At 41.2% G+C, this 25,164-nt stretch overlaps 1 protein-coding gene across 3 annotated transcripts in view; it reads right to left on the bottom strand.

Annotated features, from left to right (window-relative positions):
- Window positions 1-539: 539 nt before the first annotated feature.
- The window catches only part of lmo3 (LIM domain only 3), a 47,633-nt gene continuing 23,008 nt past the window's right edge, over window positions 540-25,164 (bottom strand). For all 3 annotated transcript variants that reach the window (XM_066669556.1, XM_066669555.1, XM_066669554.1), the window contains exons 3-4: window positions 8,632-8,757; window positions 540-1,448 (exon numbers count right to left, since the gene is read on the bottom strand). In XM_066669556.1, coding sequence (XP_066525653.1) covers window positions 1,343-1,448; window positions 8,632-8,757 — 232 coding nt within the window. In that variant the 3' untranslated portion in view covers window positions 540-1,342. The remainder of the gene's footprint in view (window positions 1,449-8,631; window positions 8,758-25,164) is intronic.

Here is a 25,164-nt window from a genome sequence, read left to right as displayed (position 1 = left end):
GCACTTAGCTGATTGCTTTGAGCCAACAGCCAAACACATGGTCAAAGAGGAAAAACTCCCCACCTTGAAGTAGTCAGAAGTTTCTTGAACACTTCTAAATTTGCATGACCCAAATCAGTCTTCAAGTTAGCACAAATGTTAGCCAACGTTGAGCTAATGAGGCGACACTTGTGAGGCTCTGCAACTGGACAGTGATCCAATTCAAGTATAAACATGCCAAGGACAAAGCCTCAGTACGATGCACAAAGACAAAAAGAATCAAATAAACAAAACCAAACAAAACAATCAAATAAACACAGTGTATAAAAGAAGTGAATCAGACCCATTTCCTCCCCACCCCACCCTACCTCACAAACTCGCTTTGTGCCAGATCCCACCCAATGTCCTGACACTTTTGTAGTGTATGTTCCCCCTCATCAGACTGCCACCATGTATTCTGCAGAGATTTTTAAAATACAAAGCAGGCAGGCTTATTATTATTATTTTTTTTCTTAATTATTATTACCACCCTCCCCCCTCCGCCCCCAGAACATGGTATATTCTTACTAATGCAATTACATCACTGAGTGTAGTCATCCCAGGCAGATCATCTGAATCCATAAGAAAGAGTCAATGGGGAGAAAGTCAAAGGGAGAGCTGAACAGCGCTCAGCTGGACGAGGCTAAGGATGACTGCCTATCGCTTTTTTTCTCACAAAGGGAAAAGAGAAGAAAAGTAATAGAAAAGAGAAATAAGGAAACCCACTCAACCTGAGATCTTATGTTGACACAGCTCCCTCTCTCACAGCCATACTATACTCCTGCTTTTTCACCAATCAATTCCTTGATTGTTTTCTCATTTTTTCCCCTCCTCTGTGGTCCACGGCCTGTGAAGGGACTGAAATGGGGGTCACTGTGATTTGGAGAGGGGTCTTGGTGAGTTGCTGCGTTTCGCAGGCTTGGATGTATGTGTTGGTGTGCGCATGTCTGAGAGAGTAGTGCGTGGTTGTAGCTGAGGTGCCAGGCCAAGGGGTCAACTGTCTCCATGAGGCCGTGTGGAGTGGGGGGGGTGGGGTGGGGTGGAGTCAGGGTCATTTTCATAAGGAACCACAGCAACGTCCATGACCACTGTTATGTTTTGCTCCTGGTGGGCAGGGCTTACGCACACCCTGCCTTTCCCACTCACAAAAAGTCTCTATGGCTATTCTGTACAGCAGTGCCCTGTAACTGGGCTATCTTATGTACATTATCAAGGACAGGGGCTGGAGAGGATGCTAGTGCTTTTGGTGTTTTGATTGCATGTCCTTTCAAGTCCTCTCTCAGCTCTCTCTCCTTCCCCATAGGTGAACTGGGTTGCGCGGGGGTCAGCGGACCTGCGGGGCGTAGCCTTCCTTCATCAGGCCTTCCTCATAGTCCGTCTGACACAGGATCATGTTGTTCTTCAGGAAGAATTTGTCTCCGACGCAAAACCTGAGAAATGACAAGAGAAGGGAGAGAGAGATGGGGGGGTGTTAATTAAATGTGAGAGAGTCACAGATGGGCTCATCATTAGCCATCGGTTGAGGGCTTCCCTCAGTGTAGTGAACGAGTCTTCCTCACTACTATGAGACACGGCCATGAGCGCTAACACACCCCCACGCTATTAGTGTAAGGAGGACTTGACCTGAGGAAAGACGGTGTATGGTGTGGTATCTCTGGAGTGCATCGGTAGCATGAAGCTGCTCCTGTATTTGCAGCTGCTACCTACATAAATAAACTGCAAAGATGGAACACAGTTGCAGCCTGCCCAACGGGCCACTGTCTCACTTGACCTTTCAGAGAGGAGAGTGTGTTGGTCAGGAGAGAGGGGGAGAAGAAGAGAGCAAGAACACGAGAAAGAGAGAGAGAGAGAGAGAGAGAGAGAGAGAGAGAGCAGTAAGTGAGAGAGTGTGAGAAGGATAATGATAAGTGAGAGAGCGAGGGGTAGAGTAAAAACACACACACACACACAGAGAAAGAGAGAAAGAGAGAGAGAGATAGAGAGAGAGAGAGAGAGAGAGAGAGAGAGAGAGAGAGCTCCTCGATGTCGAGTTGTCCTGAGGGCCGCTTATCTTGCTCACAGCGAGAGTTCGACAAGGTCGGACTACAAGTGTGCACTTCTGTTTACCCGAGTTTCTCTTTCCTCTCCTTTCTCTCTCGCTCTCTCTCTGTCTCTCTCTCACTCTCTCTGTCTCTCAATTTGTCTGTGTACCTGAGACTCCCCCATCACCACTTTTACTAGAAGATTAAAAGACTAGTTCATTCTCTGCTTGAGGCAGTAACGGGAGCACAAACAACGCAAGCAGGCTTCAATCCCCCTGCGTGCCCATTTGCCTCCAATTAAGAGCGCTTAAGCATGTTCTGTTGACCACACTGCATTGTTTTCAGGGGAGAGAAAGATCAACTGAACGAAGATATGTTAACCTTTCCGTATTTCTAGCACCTAATAAGCGACAGAGACGGCCTTGAATAAACCATGTCTAATCCTGCTCTCTTTGCCGGTGAAACTTTTGAAAAGTTTCTATTAGTCACAGGTGACGATGTCAGGCGGCAGCCGCAGCCATTAGGGAGGATCAAGTATCAACAAGTAATATCCATTAATCTCGCTTGTTGACACTGTGATTAACACAAAGCAGAGGTGTGCTTAATGTAATGGTGTCATTGGCTCCAATAAAAACGTCCTGTTTAAATGACACATTCTCCCTGGGATTCCATTAGTGTCTGTCTTCTTTGACATTCGGGCCTTCTCCTCCTCCTCCTCGTACCTCCAGCCCTTTCTCTCTCTCTGTGTCTCTGCTAATAGGATCCTTGTGTGTTTATTTAAAGCCTGTGTTTTCTGCTGCCTCTTAGTCTCGTCACCGCCCTGTTTCATAGCGCCAAATTGTTTCTGCTTGGCGAAATGTCAACAGCGCTTGTGACATCTGTGCGCCAATTATGACGAGGATATTGCAGGCAGCCCATCAGAGGTAGCAGTAATAAATGCCCTTGTGCTGCCCTCCGTCTTGCAGCTCTTGCAGTCATTACGGATCACCACATGTTCAGAGCACCGGCATTACCCTCAGCTTTATGTGGTGCCATCCCTCCCCCTCAATAATGCTTTTCTGCCTGGCTTCAACAACTCCAATTGCTTTTCAGTAGTTTCACTTTTGCAAAAAAAAAAACAAAAAAAAACAAGTCTACAACTGCCTTGATTTGGAGTTTGTGTTCTGATAGTGTAGACTGATGGAATTCTTTCCTGCTTTTGTCCTCCTTTCTTTCCTTTTACTTCTTTCTTCCTACCTTTCACTTTCCTTCCTTCTCTTCCCTACCTCCTACTCCATGCCCCCCTCAGGTCTGACAGTCATGATGAATATGTCTATTGAGACCCATCTAGTTGAAGAAAAGATAGCTTCCAAGGCAGCACACTTAATGATGTATGGCTACGTCTGCGATTTGCCTGGAAGGGCTGTGTTAACTATAGTAGTAACATCTCCTCGACAAAATAACAGGCAGTCGCCGAATGAGGGATGTAGAAAATACAACAGAGCTTGACAGAATATAAGACAACTAGAGAGAATGGAGTAGAACACAATAGAATATACAGGATATATCAGGGTAACTATATTGTATTCATATTTTATGATATCTGAACTAATGAAACCTTTCATGTTTTCATTAAGGTACGTTAACTGTTTTTACCAAAACACTATTTTTATTTGGTGCCACAGACCTTTTAGTGACCATTAGGAGCTGTGTTTGCAACTTTTCAGTGACCACTAGAAGCACCATTAGACTGGCACTGAGACACACTGATCTATTTGTAGGAAAAAAGACAATCATTTGGTGCCCACAGCCCACAGCACACTGATCCCTTCTGCACAAGTGCAGTCCCAGAGCAGTGTCCAGCCCAATTTGGCTTCAGAAAACTCTCTGTCCTCTCTAGCAAGGACAGTGACCCACATCGGTGATGTCTCTCTGGTATGGGACCTGGGCCCAGGGTCCCTGTGTCTGTCCCTAGGGAGCCTCTGGGCAGCAGTGGTCAGGCTCATCGGCACGAGCCGAACCGTCTGAAGAAGCCTGATGAGGCCCGAGTGGACGACAGGCTCATCGATTAGCTGTTCCCTCAGGGCTGATCTGTGGCTAATGGATGGCTAGAGTCTCCCAACCTCTAATACACACACACACACATACACACAGTGCCATGACAGGCCCATAGCCGTTAACTAAGCTGGGGAAATAACTCCAACCCAGGTGATGAGACTCTGATCCAACTCCAAAAGATTAGGCCAGGTTTCAGACAAGGAAAATCACACAAAGGTGTTGGGGTCAGTATTGTGATATGGACAACGGTTGACTGATGATGAGTGACTGTTTATTTGTGTGTGTGTGTGTGTGTGTGTGTGTGTGAGCATTGGAAGACACATAAATCTTATCCAGGGTTTCACAATTTAACCACACTGCAGTATCCTACAGCAGTTACTTTATTAGATATTGCGACTGCAGTTTACTTTACAAAAATGCAATCTATGAAATGGTGATTCTAACTGAGAAGGTAAACACACTTCAATTCCATGTACTTTATTGCACCATGAAAGTAATAGTGGAATATTTCAAAATTATCGACAAGAAATGATCATACGATGTAAAGAACAGCTGGTGCAAAGGTTGTAGAAATAATAAAACACCAATTAGGAATATGGCATTTTGGCATTACAGCGATTACAGTAAAAGACATGGGAGAACCCTTGTTCTCTGTGTTCTTATGGTTAGATGACAAAATATATGTGATTTCATGTACAAAACGTAAGATTACTTTGACATTAATCTGGTAACTTCATGTGGATGGCCCAATGTATATCGTCTAATGTTGTCCAATGAAAAACGTGTATTCCCAAAATAATATATTTACAGGAGAAGGAAAAGAAAATCTTAACTTTCAATGCAAAAAGATTATATTCAAAGTAATTTTGGAGCATTTCTATGTTATAAAACTGACAAATTTTGATCTTTCTTCAACAGGGTGGTGGATTTAGTGTTTCTAAATAGCCTCCATTCGATGTCTGATCATAGCAGTCAGTCCAGTGCAGTGCAGCTCTCTTAGATGAAATCAGGCTAATCACTGGCAGTATGTAACACTCTCAGCTGTGCTTTTGTGTGGGCTGCTCTGACTAATAAAACTGCTTTAAAGGAAATGATGTCTGTGGTGTGTGTGTGTGTGTGTGTGCGTGTGTGTGTAGAGGTATCGAGAGGGGGTGCTGTGGTGTGTTTATAAGCCTGATTGTAGCCATTTAACCACAGAACATCAATGTTTGGCCACTGTTGACCCTTTGAAAAGAGAATAGTTGTATGTTGTGAACTCTGTTAACCTACAATAGCCACCTCTATGTATTAGTGAGACAATGATGGCCATTGTGTAAGATGGATTAGGTAACTTTTAAAGCCAGGTATTGTTTTTCTTGTTTGTTGTAGGGCTAAATAATGTGGATATAATACCATGTTATGATTATGCTACGTATTGCAAAATACTGAAACACACTAGTAAGCCTTTGATTTGAGTTAAAAATAGCCTGTATTATTTTTAAAGCCAGCTACTTTTTCCTTAATGCCTTCATTTACCGGATTGCTCAAAATGAATAAAAACTGTGGAAAATCTGTGACTGGACAATAAAACTGTGATGACATTAAAGAAATAAAAACAAATGGAACAATAATTGAGACAGTGTGATACTACTGCACAAATCACCAGAGGAGAAGGACTACTTGCTTTTTCTTCATTTACTACAGAAATAATTAGCTTTAATATAATCTTCAGTTATTTTCATTGGTGTTCTACCAGTGTTCTGAATGCTGATGTGCCATACACCCTGAAAATAGTCTGTTCATAAATGGCCCTTTAGTAGTAAATATGGAACTGTGATAACTCTGATAACTCAGAAGAATCATATGAAGGCATATATTTTCCATGATTAAATGGATCCTCTCTATTGTTGAACACATGTGTTATACAGTTCTTTAAACATCTTTGCAAAAATGGTCCCATATCACATCAAAAATAAAGTTTTGATTTTATGGCAAGACATAGAACCTGTTCTGCTAAGTGTAGAAGTATGTCTTGGTTCTGAGCTTCAAGTAATCATTGTACACCTTGCAACTTGCATCTTTTTCCCACCAGAACGGAATGTCCAAGCAAAGGATTATTTAAGCAGTTCTACATTTCTGAACTAATACTCTTTAATAGGTTGTTTAGATTTTATGCTATTTTACTCCAATAAAATATAGGCAGTGATGTTCTAAAACCTTCTCATCATGATGCATGATTCATCTCTGTTTTATTTTTCTTTGAGTGATACACATGCCAGCTAAAATTTAGATTCTTAGGTCTCTCTCCCTGCCACACCACAACCCCCCCTCTCCAAAAAGAAAAAACCCACAACAAAACCTGTGATGGTTAATTTTCATGGCTGTGCTTTCTGGTTTTGGCTCCTTTGTAGATTTGCCTGCAGAACTAAATGTGGAAGCAAGCAAGGAGTGTACTGCACTGGAAGCCCCTGATAAGCAAATCAACATTCAAACTGAATTTGGTATGAGTGCCAATTGAAACCGACGGGAGTGAATTCCCCCCACCCCCAGCACCACACCACCACCATCCCCCTTTTTTTTTTTTTTTTTTTTTTTTTTTTAATATCTACTGCCATCGCAGGCAGTTGACAGAGTCTGCCTGTCCTTACTGATGTTTATCAAAGAACATCACAGTACTGGCGTGAGCCGATACAAGGGTGTCGCATGGAGCCGTCACTGTGACAGCAGCCTAATGCACGGGCATGCCATTTCTCTATCCTCTTTTCTTTCGGAGAAGCGCGTAAAAATTTTGCGAGCCGCTTTCACAAAAACCTAGCGAGGGAACAACAAAGCTACTCAGAAGTGTCAGGTGGCATGTGTGTGTGTGTGTGAGAGTTTGTGTGTGTGTCTGTGTAGATAATATCTCGTCAAGTTGTTGACAAATGAATTTGTGCACAGTCAAATGGCACAGAGAGGGGTTGGATTTACATATCACACTACGGAGGCTGCGTTCTCCAGAGTCTTGCTACCTACCCTTGCTTCACCGGAGGTCTGATGCAACAGGCTCCTCAGGACTGCCAGCTCAAAAACACAACAACAACAGAAAATCTGACCATTTTTACCTTTGTAACTATCATTCAGTTTAGACTGTGGTCTTTTTGCTTATGGTAATATAGGGATCTGAAGGAATAGTTTGTTAGAAAAATGTAATTGACCTAATAGCATTGCTCACAGTGCCAACTGGTAGGCCAAATACATGCATCTGCAAAATGGTAGCGTTAGGGTAGATGGATAGAACATTTTTAAAAATTACAGATATTTCTGGACAATGTCTTGTAGTTTATTCATAATTGCATATCCATGTAATGTAAAACACAAATTAAGTAAAAAAGAAAAACCCAGTGTATTTGGCTAATCCACTAATAATCCACTAAGGGGAGGAAAAGTTTAAATTTGATTATTATTATAAGGGCTTAAAAAGTTTCCCATAAACACTTCCAAAAATCACTGCTCCGAAGTCTTGAGAAACTGCTGAAAAGGCCTCAGGGTGAGCAACAACAGCAATTAGCGCCAACACCATGCCATAAATCTTGTCGTGAGGGTGGGTGAAATTGTGATGGGCAGGCGAGGCTTCAACGGAGAACGCCTGGGACTGACGTCGATTTTATTAAACAGTTGATCGGCTGGCCTAATGTAAAAAGAAAGATTTGCCCGGGTCTAAATGGGTTTTAATGCTGGGCAGGCCAGTGGACCTAGGCTGGGCCTTTGCTGATGAAGATTAGCTGACTTCTTGCATTAGGTGAGTGTGTTTCGTGCAGTCAAGTGAAGTGGCAAGACAATAACCCAGTGCTAATTGTGCGTAACCAGAGCCTGCAATCTGCCTCGCTGATGTTCAAAGCTTTCAGGGTGTGTATGTGTGAAAAAAGAGACAGAGAAACAGAGAGATATCTCCTCAACTGTCCGTGCTCAGCCTTTCTTCCAAGTGTAAAGAGGCTGGATGCTACACTGACCTCGCCTTACCAAGTTATACATGGTGAGATGACAAATGGTGGTTTTTTCTCATGGTGAAAAAGGACTGACAGAGCAATTTGCTCTATATGGAACAATGGAACAAGAAAAAATATTGTGTCTATGTGTGATAATTTTAAATATTTCAGAGTTCGGTCACAATTCAGGATTTATTTAAAACCTAGAGGCAGGATGCATCTTGGGAGGACTCGCTAGTTTTAGAAATCTCTGTGGAATACTTTCGAACACAAGGTATATTCAGTGTGCGAGAATCAAACAGAGAACATGTTTCAGTGATTGCATCAAGGATTCTGCAGTGTTTCTTGACTAATATGTGTGGGCTATGACAGTCAGATTGTAGCCTAGATGGTGTGATGCTTCTTTATGATGCCATAGAGTAATCATAATGATGAGGAGGTTGTGAAAGGATTACTGACAAACGTCACCTAGACTTGAGTGAGACTTCACTGCTTGCACATGTATTCATAAATGCGTGGAGGCTTGACGGAAATGTCAGCAAACACAGTGGCTCTGATCAAAACTTCAATGGTACCCCCAGTTTGGAGGAAGACAGATTGGCAGTGCTTACCTCTGGTTACAGAGCTGGCAGGCAAAGCAGTCGAGGTGATAGACGTTCTCCTTGGCCCTCATGACCATCTCGAAGGCTGGGATGAGCTTGCTGCAAGCCGCACAGTTCCCCGTCACGCCAAACAACCTGCCAAAACAAGCAAAGATTCAGCCCCTATTCAGAAGGCCATCCCTAGATAACGGGAGATCAATAACAGAAATTGATTGCACATGGTTACTCTGCTGCCCTTGCAAAAGCCAATCCGAACTGGCTTGGTTTGGCTTCTTCTCCCCAAAGCTCGTCATTACAGCTCAGTGTGATGGGTTAAACAATATTAATAATATGGACTTAGAAGGTGCCCTAAAGGTATGACGGACAGGTCAAGTGCGATGGAAATATCATGGAGATGACTAGTGCCACTGACATGGGCTAGACAAGGTTAGCACCATGGAGGCCAAGCAGCTGAGACTCTGCCCAGGGAAGATTCTATTATTTTAGAGGCTGCTTGCGGGACATTACGGAGAAAGAGGATTCATTAGGGATTCATGGCTGTTACTCCACAACGACCTAGCCTGAGTAAAAGGGGGCAGGAAAGAAGAGAGAGAGAGAGAGAGAGAGAGAGAGAGAGAGAGAGAGAGAGAGAGAGAGAGAGAGAGATCTGATAACAAAATCATATAACAAAATAACCTATTAGGCAGACTTCTCCAGGCACTTTTAGCCGTCGTTGTTAAAATGATAAAACTGCATGCCACTCTCCGAGTCTGTAAGAGATCGCAATCTGATAAATGATCTCGGGTCCTGGGATATGCAGGGTTGTTTATTAACCTTCAGAAAGCATGTTCCCCACAGGCTAAAAAAAGGGGAGTAGATAGATTGTGCTCTTATGAATACCTACAGAATTAAGGGCTACTGTCAACACACCTTGAGACAATGAAGGCTAACTGGAGGAGAGCAATGGGGTTTCAGCCATTGGTTCAGTGCCGATATAATTAAAAGAATTATGCCTTTCCTTTTGAGCTGTCTAAATATAGATACATTTGTGTTATTTCTTGCCCCTCCCCCACCCCCCACTCTTTTCTGTGCAAATGCCATAAGGCCTCAGTATGAAATAGATGGACCTTTTATTTATTATTTTTATTTTTACTCTTAACCAGACCTGAAATTGATCTAAAAAACCTGAAAGCATCTAAATATGAATATAAAAGGACAAAACGATTAATGATGCTATAAACTCAGACTGTGATGCACTGATGTAAGATTATGATGAATTAAAATGGAAAAGAAGGCATACAATGTAAGGTTAGGAAGAAAGACTCTGTGAAAAATGCTGTTGGAATCAAAAGCTGATTTGTTTAAGGCAGAGTAAACATTCTGGACTTCACCTGATGAATGATAGAAGGTGCCCATAGGTTTTCTTTTTTGTTGTCAACTTGAATCAAAGTAGCATTGCATTTTACCACTCTTGCAGTATTTGTGTTTCAACTTTCCATCTTTGAAATTGGCCTACACCTTTGGATGGGTCCGTCACAGAGTTTTACTCCAAGTAAATGAACATATAGGTCCGGGCTTTGAAAATACACAAGGCCTTGCATGCCCACCCCCACCTAGAGTGAGGAATAAACCTGCATTTATTTGCCTGCTGTGATTCAGCTTCACCCCTGTTGGGGTCCTGTCATGCGAATTAAAACACATTGCATTAAATGATACGGGAAACAGCTGGAGCGCTGTTCTAATAGTCCAGATTACAGTCAAATTAGTATTCAATAATAGGGTATCACCAAAATAGAAACTTTATAGAGGAGAGGGAATGAAAAAGTGCATGCTAATGTACGTTCACGTAATAAGAATTGTTTTCAACTCTTTTTGAACTGTTTTTATTGGTCACTAAATGTGGCCATTTAGCTGTTATTGTTATAATTAGCAAACTAAAGCTTTTGATATGGAAGTTATGATATGAAAGGTCAAAGATTTGCATGAGAAGCCAGTTTGCTTGAGGCATGGTAAAAACATTATGCAAAAACTCTGGCAAGGTAGCCATGTTGGAATCATATCAACAATTTTTAATTGCTTTAAAAATAAATTAATATTGGACAAACATTTACATGTCACTGATGTTTCAAATAGAGTTTTTGTTATGTATTTAAATGCACTCCAAACAGAGCAAACCAAGTAACTGGTGCTGGGATACGGTGCTAAAATATCTCATTTTATTTCTTGTACACTCTTTGTAAACCTTTACAAATACACAAAACATTTTTGGAAACCAATCGAGGTAGATGTAATCGCATATTCTACATTTTATAGCCTAAATGTTGATCTGTGAACAGATATGAGCAGATATGCACATAAAACTATCATTCATAGACACTGGCCCTCAAATCCTGTAACAGGGCATCCGTAGTTGATATTTTCAGCACATCTCACCCGCTGAACATATCCAGGTTGTACATGCAATTATTTCCCTCTTAGGAGGCTTAGCTTCAAGAACTCAACATGAATCAGATAAAATTCTTGGAGTAACTCTCTAAATATTGTGTGTATACATTTTAACAGAATGAGAATACTGAATGCAGGCAGTAGACTATACACCTACACACATCTCTAAGATGTGCAAAAGACCTTTTATCAGTTTGCCGCTATCCAAAGCTACAGAGCACTTTAAGAAATCTTTTATTCGCTTCAACTCAGGAAATTGAAGGTGATGTGCTTGAATGGCTACAGCCAAGAAAAGCTAATGATGTCATAACTACATATTCATACATGCCATATTAATTTATATATTCAATAGGGGTGTCAAAGTTAACGTGTTAATAAAGCGTTAACATAATAAAGTTTTAACAGCACTCATTTTTTTAACCCTGTTAATGCATTTTCGCAGTTTGCCCTGTGAACCATCTATCTAGACTAACGGTACGTGGTCACATATATTCCCCCAGAATTTCTTTCCTAGGGGATATATTGTGTTGATATTTTTTGTGCCGTATTTATTCCACCAGGGTGCAGAGCTCTGATTGCAGTGTGGGTGTTTCTCTTATGTAAAAAGTGTAAACAATGTGGTGCACAGGAACCAGAAGACAAATAGGTGTGTCCTGCTGTCTTATGATTGGCTAAATAAAATGCACAATTAACATGTTTAAGGTGAAAATGTTCTCTATAACAAGAGTTACTAAGCTAGTGTTGTAGTAAATTGATTCCATTTCCTGTTTTAACCAACATTTGGTGTGGTAAGCTTCTACTAAGAAGTAGGCAGTATATTTATTGTTTAATATATGAACTTTACCTCAGTCATTTTTGATGACTCCAGTATTGCCCAACAATATTTTAATCAGTTGCTGTGTTCTGTTCTCTGGTCTCTCTATTCTGCAGCATTTATGTGGATTTGTATATTTTAATAATATTTTATTTATTTAGGATATTTAAACATTTTATTTTCCAATTCTGATGCTTGAATAAGCTTAATACTTATGCTTGTGCTAATCTTTCATTGCTGTTTAAAGAGGTGTATTGCATTAATCTACTATTATGTTATTTTTATATCAGTTATATAAAATAGTCTCAAAATGACAGTAATATTGTTTATCACAATTACTCCAGGGACAATGTAACGTTCACAAAAAAATGCCTATTGTGACAGGCCTACTTATAAGAAAGATCTTTGCTTGTGCTGGGGCTTCTTGGTACATGTTAGAAAAGACACCTCCTCAAACTACCCTCAACACTAAGACTAGAGGCAAAAAAAAGGGAACTGTTTTCCTAAAAGGCCCGTGTGTGGCTCTATCAGGTACCTCATGGTTTGAGAATATTCTGTTCCTACAAACGAGAGACAAGTTTAAAACGATGTTACTGAATTACTACCAATAAAAATATTAGTAATAAATACGATTGGTTGAAGCATATTTTGACTATTTTCATATCTGTAATTAATGGCACTTATTTTATATAGGAAAATCTATACTTTAGGGTCAGACATGTGCTAATGAAACAATAATGATTAATCTTGATTAACTGAAGAATATGATGTGATAAATCACATCAATTAATTATTTTAATCATTTCACACCCCTACTATACATTTATACATTAATCACTTCAACAACAAAACCCTCTGTGTTTTACTTTGTTGCATTCTTAATGTGTAAAAAAAAAACTTGAAGCTTGGAAAAGAGCCTTACATGTACTGTGTGAAGCTGCAGGCTTTAGACATGTAGACATTAATCTGAAGACTTTAGGATTAGGTGTATGTAGACAAAATCTGAAAAACATTCTGAGCTTTGGGGGGACACTTGTGTATCAAACTGGAATAAAAGCATTGCAGTAATTTAAAATAATCAAGTTAGCATATTCATAGAGTAAACATATGGCTAGTATACTCTGTTTAGATGTTTTCTTGCTGACTTGGGGACATTTAGCTAGCATCTATTTTTTAATACGTACTTTTACCTATTACATATATAAAAACAAACTTGTAACTTTAACAACTAAAGAAAACTCTCAAACAAAAAGCACAGAAAACTGCTTTCCAGAGATCACAAACCACTAAGTGGAAAAATGTATTTTCTATGAATATTTATGTTGTCCTATAGGAACACCAACCTAAAATGCATAAAGAAAATGCAAGGAATCGACCTTGAAAGCCATGGAAGTCCAAAGGGAAGCTTTTCCTTCTATAAGCTGCTCGAGGATCAATCAGTAAAACATCTCAGTGTAGGCTGCCATTCTTCTGGGGATATACTTCTCAACTCTTCTTCAAGCACAAAAGTACTTTTGGCTACTGATTTTGGTTCGACTTTACTTTCAGAGCCTGACAACTTTACTTCAAGTCACAATTTCCACATACTCAACTATTTCAAGAGTTTCAAAAAGGCTTGACTTTCAGCTCATAAATAAAGGAAGAGACACTTGAGTCCTGACGCCTCACAGAAACTCAGCCTCTCCTCCACTTGTTTGCTCTATAATTCAGAATGTAGTGTAAGTCGTCAGTTACTTAAACCTACCGATTCAAAGATGACTGCTATGGCTGAGAGGAATAATTCATTTTTACGCAGAGTACGCGGGTTCCTCTGGAATTTTAGATTGGGTCAGGAGACTAAATAGATTGCTAAGTAAAAGCACATACTGGAAATGTTATATATGCTCAATAAGTGATTCTGTGCTGTTCAATACTTAATGAAGTTGATGGGTCTCATTGTTAGGACCACAGGTGAATGATGCCTAAAAAGTAATGTTGACCTAGACATTACTAACAATATATTACTCTACTTGAACGAATGCTTCATTCAGAGCTTTAGTACAGAGTCTAACATATGTTCTAGAGTTCCTGAGGTCATGTAATAAAAAATGTGAGTGCACCTTAGTTATTACAGATGTTGATGATGTAACAAATACTCCCCTCTCCTGAGAAAAGCTTGTGCCTAAGCCATGCAGGAGTGGAAGGGGGTGGGGGGAGATGGATGGAGGCCTACCTGCCACTTGTCTTTCCCTGCTCCGCCAGTTTGATGCCACAGACGCTAATGGCTCTCAGGGGAGGCGGCAAATTAAGCGTGCTTGGCTGGTAATGAATTCAAAAGGCACATGTTCACCAAATGTGGTCTCTAAGAGGCCTATGAGTTCAGAGTGCAACGCCAGCCCGACTCTAACCAGTCTAATCTTAGCTTTAAATGCACTGATCCACATTGTGTGATAAATGCAATACAGTAAGTATTTTTGGCGGTTAACATTTAGAATTTGAAAGTGAATGCGCAATAGGCAGCACCTTATTGGAGGCAAAAAATAAGTGTTGGATGTACACAGCGGCACCTCACGGCTGAATAGTACCTATTTGATGAGAGAAAAACAGACACCAATTAAATTATTCCACAAGGCTTTAGCCCAGTGGTCGCACGAGTGAAAATCCAGGCACTCTGCTGGCCTGTAATCATTAGACAGCGCCCCATTGGAAAGCGCATAAACAGTGTCACCTCATTGTGCTCACCAAGCTACAAAATTCATGTAATTTACTCACTGTCAAACTCCAACGAGAGACTGTTATCATTATCATGTGCTATCATATGAGATTAAAAAAAAGCAAAGTGAAATAAAGAGATAAACTGGTTTGAGAGAAAAATCATGACCTGAGACATCTTCATTTGGGCTCAGCAGATCTATGGTTTTCACTGTTGGTCTGTTTGGGAATTCGCTGTACATCAAGGGCAACAAATTAAGCGTTACTTTCTTTAGGGCTAATCATTAATTTTTTTCTTTATAGAGGAAAAAATAAAGAGTGATAACACCGTCACCTCCAGAGCCATTTGAAATTCTGACAGCGGCCCCTTCTCTCTCTCTCTCTCCCTCTCTCTCTCAGCATCCTCCATTTCCCCTCCGCCACCCCCGCCACTTCAATTGCTCCGGCCTCTGCGTGCATTCATCAGCTGCCGAATTAGAATTTGTTTCCTCACAAACCATTGATCATCGGCCTATTACCAGGCAAATGACAGTTAATTACCCACTACATTAACCACCGGGACCCAGGGACCGGCTCCCCGTGCCATCAGTCAACATGATGAATGTGGCAAGTTCAGTAATGCACGGCCGTTCCCTCGTCCGCCTGCCACGCTGAGAGCAACCCCTGGATCTCACTTCCCGGCACCCAGGGAAAATCTATGGCAATCTGCATAATTACAGGCTCAGGGTTAATAACAGACAAATGATTTGTTGCGTCTCGAGCAGCAGGCGCCCCCTGTGCTAGCATGCGGCAGCGTTAGCATTTGCAGACCCCGAGCTGGTGTAAGGTTTTAAACGTCAGAGTTTAGCGGCGCCGATCCGCCTGCTAGAGAAGGGTTGAAAGATCTTAAAAAGCAAGACTAGTGGGGAGGAGGTGCGGTTGGGGTTGCGAGATGGAGGTTGGTTAGAGCTGGCAGATGTGATCAGACGTGTGCTTTCTTCAATTTACAGCCTCCCGCATGTGCGATTTCCAAAGATTAAACAACTCTTGGGGCAAAATTATTTCAATTAGGCCGGGCATGACCTGGGAATTGTCCGTGGGATAAGATTTTCCTCCTTGAGTGCCCTGCCTTGCCTGGCTGCTGGCTGGATCAGTTCTAATCTGCACCTGGACTCTGATATCCTAATGATGAATTATGGGCCCCCCTCTTGCCTCTCTCTCTCTCTCTCTCTCTCTCTCTCTCTGCTGCAGTGTGGACAGAGCAGACTTTCCACCCAACTGTCAGTCTGCTCAGGCTAAGTCAGGGATCTGAGCTAATCGCCCAGAAATACTGCGCACATGTTTCAGACTCATGAGCATCTCATGACCATCCCTCACTCATTAAGTTTCAAGTCTCTCTCTCTCTCTCTCTCTCTCTCTCTCTCTCTCTCTCTCTCTCTCTCTCTACTCCTACAAATCCTGAACACTGAAATCTGCTACATAAAAAGCAACTGATTTATTCATGCTCAGGTCACCGATTTGTTTTTCATTTTTTGTGATATGGGATCCCAAATTACTCATTCAACATTATGAGAAAATGATAGTATTATTATTACAATGCATGCTTATGTATATTCCTACAATGTCATATTATTTTACTACGTTGCATGCTTATGTATAATCAAACAATTTCATCGTTCCACACTTGTTTACGTCCTATTCACAGCAACATCTTAGACCAGCTCAATATCACAGCAATGACGGCTCAAACATTGGCTCTATATGTAGGTTTATTAGGATGAATGTAATTTTGCCAGCATTATGTAATGCTTGTCCAACCTGGCAACAGCTACAACAAAAGAAGACAATTGTTTCCTCAGAGTGAAAGGTTACTGGTTCTCTTTGCCTCTACAAGTTAATTCATTGTAAACAGTGTTGTAAGAGGACAACAACTTCAGAAAATGGCTACATTATAAAGGAGATAACATAGATGAACAAATATCAGATAAGATGGTGGCTAAAATTGCCTGCAGAGGAATAAGGGAAGTCAAACATTTGCATTTGGGCACATGAGCACAAACAGAATGAAGAAAGGCACTGTAAAGGCTTCCGTTTTTTGTGACTCTTTTAACTGCAAATCACAGTGAAACAAAGAAAAAAAAATAATTATGCCCTTGCTAAACACAACCATCCAAAGCTTGGAAGGCCTTTCAGCGTGGAAATTTGGCAGTGCCGTGCGGGGATTCGGAGGGCATTTTGAAGAGGGTGTAATGAAAGTTTTCAACCCCCGCAGGGCCCAGATGTGCACTTCGATAGGCACTTCTCAGTGCCAACCCACCTGCAGTCGCAAGCTGGGCGCCAGGGTGCGCCACGCTAGCCCTGCAATTATCTGCACCAAACACACTCTGTCCCACGAGTCAGTGCTCTTCACAGCTAATTAAGCTAATCTCAACTGGAGGGGACCATCCAAAAACATAATGCGTCCAGTCGACTGATCTTGAAACCATTTAGTTCAAATGAAAATACCAGCATTGTGATCTTTAGCTTCCCAAATTTAAACGAAGTGATGGACAGGCCACTGCTGCTGTGGAGAGCTCATAGATGGAAACAGGGTGTATTGTTTGTGACATCTCTGAGTCTAAATGCAGACTAGCTGCACACATGGTGCATAGTGTCGATGCCAACACATCAAATGGATTCTTCTCACATTATTTTTCATGCCTCGGATATGTGCTCAAACAATGTTTAGCAGAGCAAGTTGAATTTAGCGACTTACGGTCCCGGGGATCAACAAAATTCTTTTGAGTGAACAGTACGCTCCAAATCGCTTTTCATTTTTCAAAAAGCAACTTTTAACCTTTGTAACCTCCCAAACTTATTACTGAAAAAACCCTCTTGAGAGATGAATTCCATTCAAGTATGAGGGACCCTCACACCGCACAAAGGAAAAAAAGAAGGCTTTTCTCTTTTCAGCGCATATGCTAAAACATCCGTCCATCAAGACAAACAGAACATCTATTCATGCACCCATTGCAAAGACTCCATTTCATTAGAACCTGTCAAGGACTAGAAAGAGAAAACAATACGCTCCTATGCCGTCCTACCCTTGACCCATCGACTGAATCCCTGACACTTCCATCACGACAATTTAGCACGGAAGAAAAACAGAGGATTAAGTATTTGCACCTTTACTTCAGATTCGATTGATGGTGATTACAGGTGCCCATTCTGACCTCTCCGCATTTCCAGATTACATGTGAAAAGCCCAATTTAATTACAGGAAGTCAAGAACACACACATTTGCAAGAATGGGCATTATTGCAGAGGTAATTGCCAGACATGTGAAGTGAATTTTAGTGCGGAGAGGTTAATGGTGGGCAAGCTTTTTTTTCCAATCACAACATAGCAATTACCAGACGCCTTCAGAGCTTTTAACATCTCCATGTCATCCCATTAAAACGCAAAACAGAGGCTAGCAGGAATGTCACATTTCTTTGTGCTGCTGCTTTTTAGATTTTTTTTTTTTTTTTTTGCAGTAAGGGGACTTAAATTTCATTTAAAGAATAATGTATTTGTAGCGGTGATTGGCCATGTAAGTCTTTGTTGGAAATGCCATAAGAAAATGTGCAAATGGACAGCTAGTGAAAAGAAATGAATCTTCTCTAAAGATCAGAATCATTAATACAGGTCCTGAGTGAAAAGCTTTTACAAGGTTAATGTCTAAACATAATACGCCAAGTGGTGTGGCGGTACTTGGTCCTGAAAGACAAGGAGAAAACGTACAAGAAAGCTACAAATACACCATATTGTCTATACGTGACATACTTGAAGTTCTCTCAATACCTTCGTACCACCCCCATGCCGTGGTTTGTTCGACAAGAACTTTACTACGCTCAGTGTGGAGAGGCTGTGGTTGTTGCCATGATGTGTGCAGACATGTTCTAAAAATTCATTCTTGTCTTCAGGGCCAACTGTCAAAACAGACACATCTGCCCAGCTCAATTAACTTAACGGTCAGACATTTTCACTTTCATACTAACTCTGTGTGGAAAAATATCTTAGGTTTGTGATGCAGAAAAAGGAACCCAAGCTATTAAAACAGTTAGATCAGACCAGGCATAAAGCTGCAGTGTTCTTAAATGTGCATGATCAGACATTAGGATCAGAGTACTATCACGCTCGTGCAATCCCTAAGCAGAGTGTCATACTGTCAAGTCAATTTCAATAGCACCACTTTCTTCAGATCCAATCAGAAAAAAATGACTTCAAAAATATACCTGATTAACTTCTCTCCCTTTTCATATCGCAGCTAAGAGAATTAAGAAATACTTAATGTAGGTTTTTAATTAGATGGAATTCTAAATGGCTCTCCGCATTCAGCTCAAGGGGTGTTTTTTTGCAGACATAATGATTGAAATGTTTTAATCACTGATAAAATACAGATTAGGATTTTTTTTCCCTGAGAATTCCCACTGTCGGCTGAAATGAAAATCCACCTTAATGTTCTTCAGACTAAAAGTAATTAGTCGAATAAAGATAAAGCCAAATGAACTCATGATCAATATGCTTTTTTCCTCCCTCCTTCGTTTGAAAATCAAATTAATTATCCACACCCCCTCTCCGTATCAAAAGCTTCTGCTGCTTTGTGCCAGGGACATATGGGTATCACAGTAATGCGTTACGGAGAGCGGCACCTCCACTTCCCCGGGTGTGATGTCTCTTTATTATTCCGATGTGTGGTAGGGAGGAAAGAATCAGGGCAAATGATCTCGCTACCCATGCCTAACAATAGAGGAGTCTCTAATGAATGGACCAAGAGCAGCCAATTATTTTAATGAGAGCACACAAAAGCCTGGGGCCTGATCAAATCCAAATATCTGGAGCTGTTATGTGTGCGTGGCCTGTGCTGCAGTAACTTTGACTGGAGGAAAAAAAAATTAACTGTTTCATTATAGCATACCTTTTTCCTTTCATAATAGGGACTTCTTTTTGCACAAAAATGTAACTGTGAAAAAAGACGAGCTCTTATGAATTATGGTCTTGTGTAGTAATCTGAAATAAAACTCATGGCCGAGAGAAGCCATCTGCATCATATACAGATGTCGTCAGAAGCACCACAACACAAGTCTAGCTCTAATTCTGCTTCATCATTGCACATCAGGCAGAGCTGGATGACATGACGGTATGCTGCGCTATATTACTATGATACATTACATCCTAAAATGTGTTTGATTCTACCTGACATGCAAGATGATCATGATCTTGCTTTTCTTTTTCTCCAAGAGTCGAAGCTTAACCATACCCCATGCCATACATGGTCAAGTTTATCGAGCAAAATAAGACAGAAAAGTTATACAAGTAACAGTTTTCGAAGGTTCCACAATTAGCAGTTTAACTGATAACCAGTGAGGTCAGTAAGGCTCACTAAAAAACAAGCATGCACCAAAGGCTCAGACTTTGCAAGCAAGGATGGGTTTTGGTTCACCACTTCGTGGCATTTTTCAGTTCAAAAAAATAAGTGCAAGATTGAGAAGAATTTCGTTTTCACTATCTTTCAATATCTACACTTTACAATATCATGAAAGGAGCCAGGGGAAATCATGTGCGTAAAAGACAAGGGCGGAAACATTTGCTGAATGTGTGTGACCATTGAACCCTTAGTCATTATTTTTTGAGAAACCATCATGCTGCACTGGGCTCAAAAGTACTTTGGAAAATCACTGTCACTTAACACCGTCTGCCACTGCATCAAAGAATGCAATCATTAACTGTATTATGCAAAGAGGAAAATATATATAAAAATGTGCACAGAAATGGTGTGTTCTTTGTGCTCAGTGTCAACTGAGTCAGACTAAAACACAGCGGAAACATTTAATTAAAAAAGCATAACTGAAAGAAAAGGTGATGTGACCCAGTGGTAAACATACCCCTGTCCCAGCATTATTTAAGTGTGTTGCAGGCATCTAAATTTGCTTATCTTCAACAAATAGAATTCATTTTGTAATTGAAAACAATGAAAATCTTTCCTTAGTTGTTTTTTTTGCCTGTTTAAAAATAATAAATTACAGATTAAAAGTTCTATTGCCGGGCGGCACGTTGGTGCAGCAGGTAGTGTCAGAGTCACACAGCTCAAGGGACCTGGAGGTTTTGGGTTCAAGTCCCGCTCCAGGTGACTGTCTGTGAGGAGTTTGGTGTGTTCTCCCTGTGTCCGCATGGGTTTCCTCCCACAGTCCCAAAACACTCATTGGTAGGTGTGAGTATACTCCTGCCTTGTGCCCAATGATTCCAGGTAGGCTCTGGACCCAACAGGACCCGGAACTGGATAAGCTGTTACAGATAATGGATGAATGCATGAATTTCTATTGCCTCCCTCCAGGGTATGTACCCGCCTTGTGATCAGTGATTTCAGGTACACACCAGACACACAGCAACCCTGAACTGGATAAGCAGGTACAGATAATGAATGAATGAACTGCATTTTTAGAAAGTGGCTGAACTTTGTCCATTTGTATTGTGTTTTGAAGTTTGTCCATTTGTATTTTGTGTGGAAACTCTAGTTTACAATAACAGCAAAGTCGGTATAGTAACAATTTATTGATAACAAGATTTAACGGCAAGTAACAAGATTTACCTGGTGTTATTCCTACTGGTACTTCTTTTTTTCATTGCACTACTGTTTTCTTAGTGCATTCAGATTGGTCTCAAACCTAACATATTTGGATAATTATTGTGCTTTTATTTTTTGTGGTTGAAAATTTTTTGAACTGACTATGTTAGTTTGATTACATTTGGTCAACAGTTAACCAAGCCTTAGTACAGCAGCTGTATTCTCTTTAAGACTAGGCTTTCATGGCTGTGTGTGTGTGTGTGTGTGTGTGTGCACGCAATTGATCAGAGTGTATGGCTCCAATGCAGAAGAGCTGGGCTGAGAAATCACCAGGCCTGACGCACTTTGACACACACACACACACACACACACACACACACACACAAACATGCTGGGGCGATTCCTTTTGATTGCCTCTTTAGCATTTCAGAGAGATTAAAAGTGTATGGAAAAGTGGCGGAGATTCAGCACAATCAATGCTGCGGCAGCACCAACAGCGGCTGCCTCATCTCTCCTCTCTTTCACATGCACACACACACACACACACACACACACACACACACACACACACACACACAAAACTACACACACACAAAACTACACACACGGACAGCTGGATTAATCCCATGCCCTTATTTCCCCATGCTCAGATAGGCATTTAATGAAGAGGCTGGGTGTGATTTTAGGACTGCATTGATTACTTACAGTTCTACAGCACTACCCCCACACACCTCTCTGCTAGAATACACCACACAGGAGAGCAGGCTTAACAGGGAGTGTGTAAATGGGGATAATACTGATCGCTCACTCACACATTTCATTACTCCTGTTCTGAGTCTACACTGCCTTTGTGCCCCTGGCCACAACATTTCACATTTCGGCTACTGAAATTGCAGAGGCCTGTGACCTGAGTGCCCACTTGCTTTGGAAAGCTTTTTGCATTCCTTTTCCTTTTAATCTCCCTGTATAGTTGGTCATGGTGCTAAAATGTCAAACCAGACATTTTCAGAACTAGTTAAATATAACTGTAATAGTTAATGTTGATAGTGCCCTCAGCTCTGTTGGTCTACCTGGCATCACAGGATTTTTCCCTTTGGCTGAAGGTTGCCAATATCACTCTGAGATAAGATTTGAAATAAACTAATATGGCATTACAGTGAAAGACTGTGTGCTAAACATTACTAAAATGGCTTTTTCAAATCAGCACATTCTTGTTAACTGTTATTGGTAAATACGATGTTTGTGCATTAAATACATTACATTTCTATTATTCTAGCCAGAAACTCTTCATTTTAGTGCCAAGATTTTGTGCCAGTACTTGGTGGCATATGTGTCCAGCGCAAAATATTTTCATCTGTCTACGTCCATCTTTCTCTGTCTCCTACAACACTTGCCTCACATAAGGGGACAAAAATCCTAAATAGGTTTTGTAAAATAAACAACAACAATGCAAAGGAATTTTAGACAGTCTCAGAACTGCACACACATGTCAACTGAGCTACTTGCAGTTTGATCCTTGCAGCTCTGAAACAATAGGAGCTGATGACATCAGCATTCGCTGAGGAAGTGAAGGTAGCTGTCAAGTGCGGGGCATATTGTCAGGTAAGGTAATAAAGCTGTTAATTCCTTCAGTGAGACGAGCTTGTTTGTGGCTGCGCCCGGGCCAAGGGCAAAGCCAAAGAGGCTCATTTGCATTCCTCTCTCTCTTTTGGCTCGCTCATGAATAAATCAGGCTGTTAAAATGGCTACATTTACATCTCATTTTACACAAGTACAGTCGAGTGACTGGCCTAGACGGAGCGCACTTATGCAATTTGAGAGAAAAGAAATCTTCAGTTTCTTTCATCTATAGCCTGCCGTGCAGCCTGTATAGAATACAACAGTGACTGAGGTTCAGATATCACATTACTGAAAAAAAGACGTGTTAATTTGGCTCACTTATGAAATCTGACAGAATAGAAATATCCAGCTCCTTTCCATGTACATTTTGCAGTAGGTATATAAGAGTTACGAAGGTTCAGATATCCGAATCAGTGACATAAATAATGCAATACTTTGATTATAACGTCATATATTTACCCTGATATAGCTTGCAATATAGTAAAGCTGCATTGCTGGAAACCAGTAATGTGAAATGTTTGAATACATGTTTGTTTATACTTTGCATAAAATAATATAATAGGTGTCAGAATACATTTCAAAGTGTTTTTGTTTAATAAATAATTGTAATTCAGAATTTAAACATTCTCTTGCTGTTTTGTCGTTTTACACTTTAAATCTTAGTACACCTAATACATATATTGACATTGCAGGGACTGGCTTAATTATGTAAAACACACAAATCTGAAACAGTATCTGGTCAGGATATACATTGTCATTGTCAGATTGCAGTCTTCTGTGACCTCACTATTGCAAAACAAAATATCTTGATTATGACTTACAAACAATATACTGTATAGGCCTATTGAGAAAATGAGACTTACTATTCCTTGTTTGTTTTCTTTGGAATGCAATCGAACTAGTAACAAGCTGCTGCTACTGTGGTCAAAATCTCACTTCTGTTTCCACCTTTACAGCCAGGCTGAGCTGCGGTCTGCTGGGCTCAATATAAGCATGTGTACTGATGCTGTATCCACAGCGAAATAACCCTGACCATGTGGTCGCAGGAGAGATCTCAGCTTGCGGACGCTTGCAGAAGCAGTGGGGGCCATGGAGCATCCAGTGGTGTCTCGCAGTTCCGCTAGGCCGCACACTAATTGAGAAGTCACTCAGGGGTTTAGGTTTTGGGGGTGTGGGAGGGAGAGGGGCAATGCACTCCCTATCCAAATCAAGCTCTTGTAAATGGGCTTGACATGGACCAATCACCATCTGGAGGTTTCTTTCCCCTCGTCATACTGAGAAGGGCTGGGGCCTTCACTTTCCCATCTATCCCCACTTCATCTCCATAAAAGGCTCATTACACATAGGGCGGGGCCAGGGGCTGAGGCCAGCCCCCTCTCCCTTGTATACTGTAGGCTAATTGCCAGCTAGCCCCATCGACTGCTGATGAAGTCCGCCAAGCTGCCAGTCACCAGCAGCCCCCAGCCAGAGAGGTAAGACTGATGGGCTCAGAATTCCAGAGTGGGCTTCGTTAGTGTTGGGGGCTGCACCTGGCTAACGCATGCATAATAGTGGAGGAGCCTATAGGAGGCATATCAGAGGAGGTATGGAGGTTATACTGATGTCTTGAAATCTGTATGTGAGAAAGAGCCTGAAGTCTCATAATAAAAAAATAATGTTTTTCTTAAATAAATCTCTGTAAGGGTAGCACAGAGATGCTGAAGGTAGTGTCGCTGCCACAAAACGCCAGGATCTCAAGTTTCAAAATTTGACCTCAGACTCCCACTTCGGTAAGTTGATTGACTAGGCAAATGAGCCTATTTGGGTGAGGGTGTGATGCCCTGTGATGGGTTGTTACCCTAGGATTTCTTGTTGGCTCTGGACTTACCATGACACTGTGTGGGTCATCATTAATGAATGATGATGAAGTAGTTCTGTAGTTAACAAGAAAGAAATAAGAATCCACCATTAGGTATTATTAAACAATGTGCTTCTTACACCCCCCTGGATCAGCCCTGTTGATCTTGCGCAGCCACTGAACTCAGTCCTGAAGGCAGACTGTCTCTCCATAAAGTGCAGTTTGTTCCTCAGCCTGATGTAATGTAGAGCTCACAGTCTCACTGACTTGAATGCTGCTAGTCAAAAAGGAAAAAATGGGAGGCCAGGAGGCAGCAAAATGGAGCTCATACTTTTGTGCTAAACTCCAAACACAGGGTCTCTCCCTCGTGAACCCTGCACCAAAACCCCAAAAAGAATGTGAATGGGCCGAGCGAATCTGAGGCACCTGTTTTGAACCTGCATCAGTGGAGATGCTTTTGTTGCATTGCAACCAAAGTCAGGCTGGATTTCTTAAAACGGAATCCCGCTGTGAGAAGCACAGCTCCTCCTCCTTCTCTCTGGGGGAAGGGGATCCATTACCGTCTTGTTTCCTGGGTGGCGTGTGTTGCTT

Source organism: Hoplias malabaricus, chromosome 4 (genome assembly GCF_029633855.1).
Source record: "Hoplias malabaricus isolate fHopMal1 chromosome 4, fHopMal1.hap1, whole genome shotgun sequence".
In the NCBI taxonomy this organism is placed as follows: Eukaryota; Metazoa; Chordata; class Actinopteri; order Characiformes; family Erythrinidae; genus Hoplias; species Hoplias malabaricus.
The sequence above is the reverse complement of the archived record's forward strand: the minus strand, read 5'-3'. Positions and strand labels throughout refer to the sequence as shown.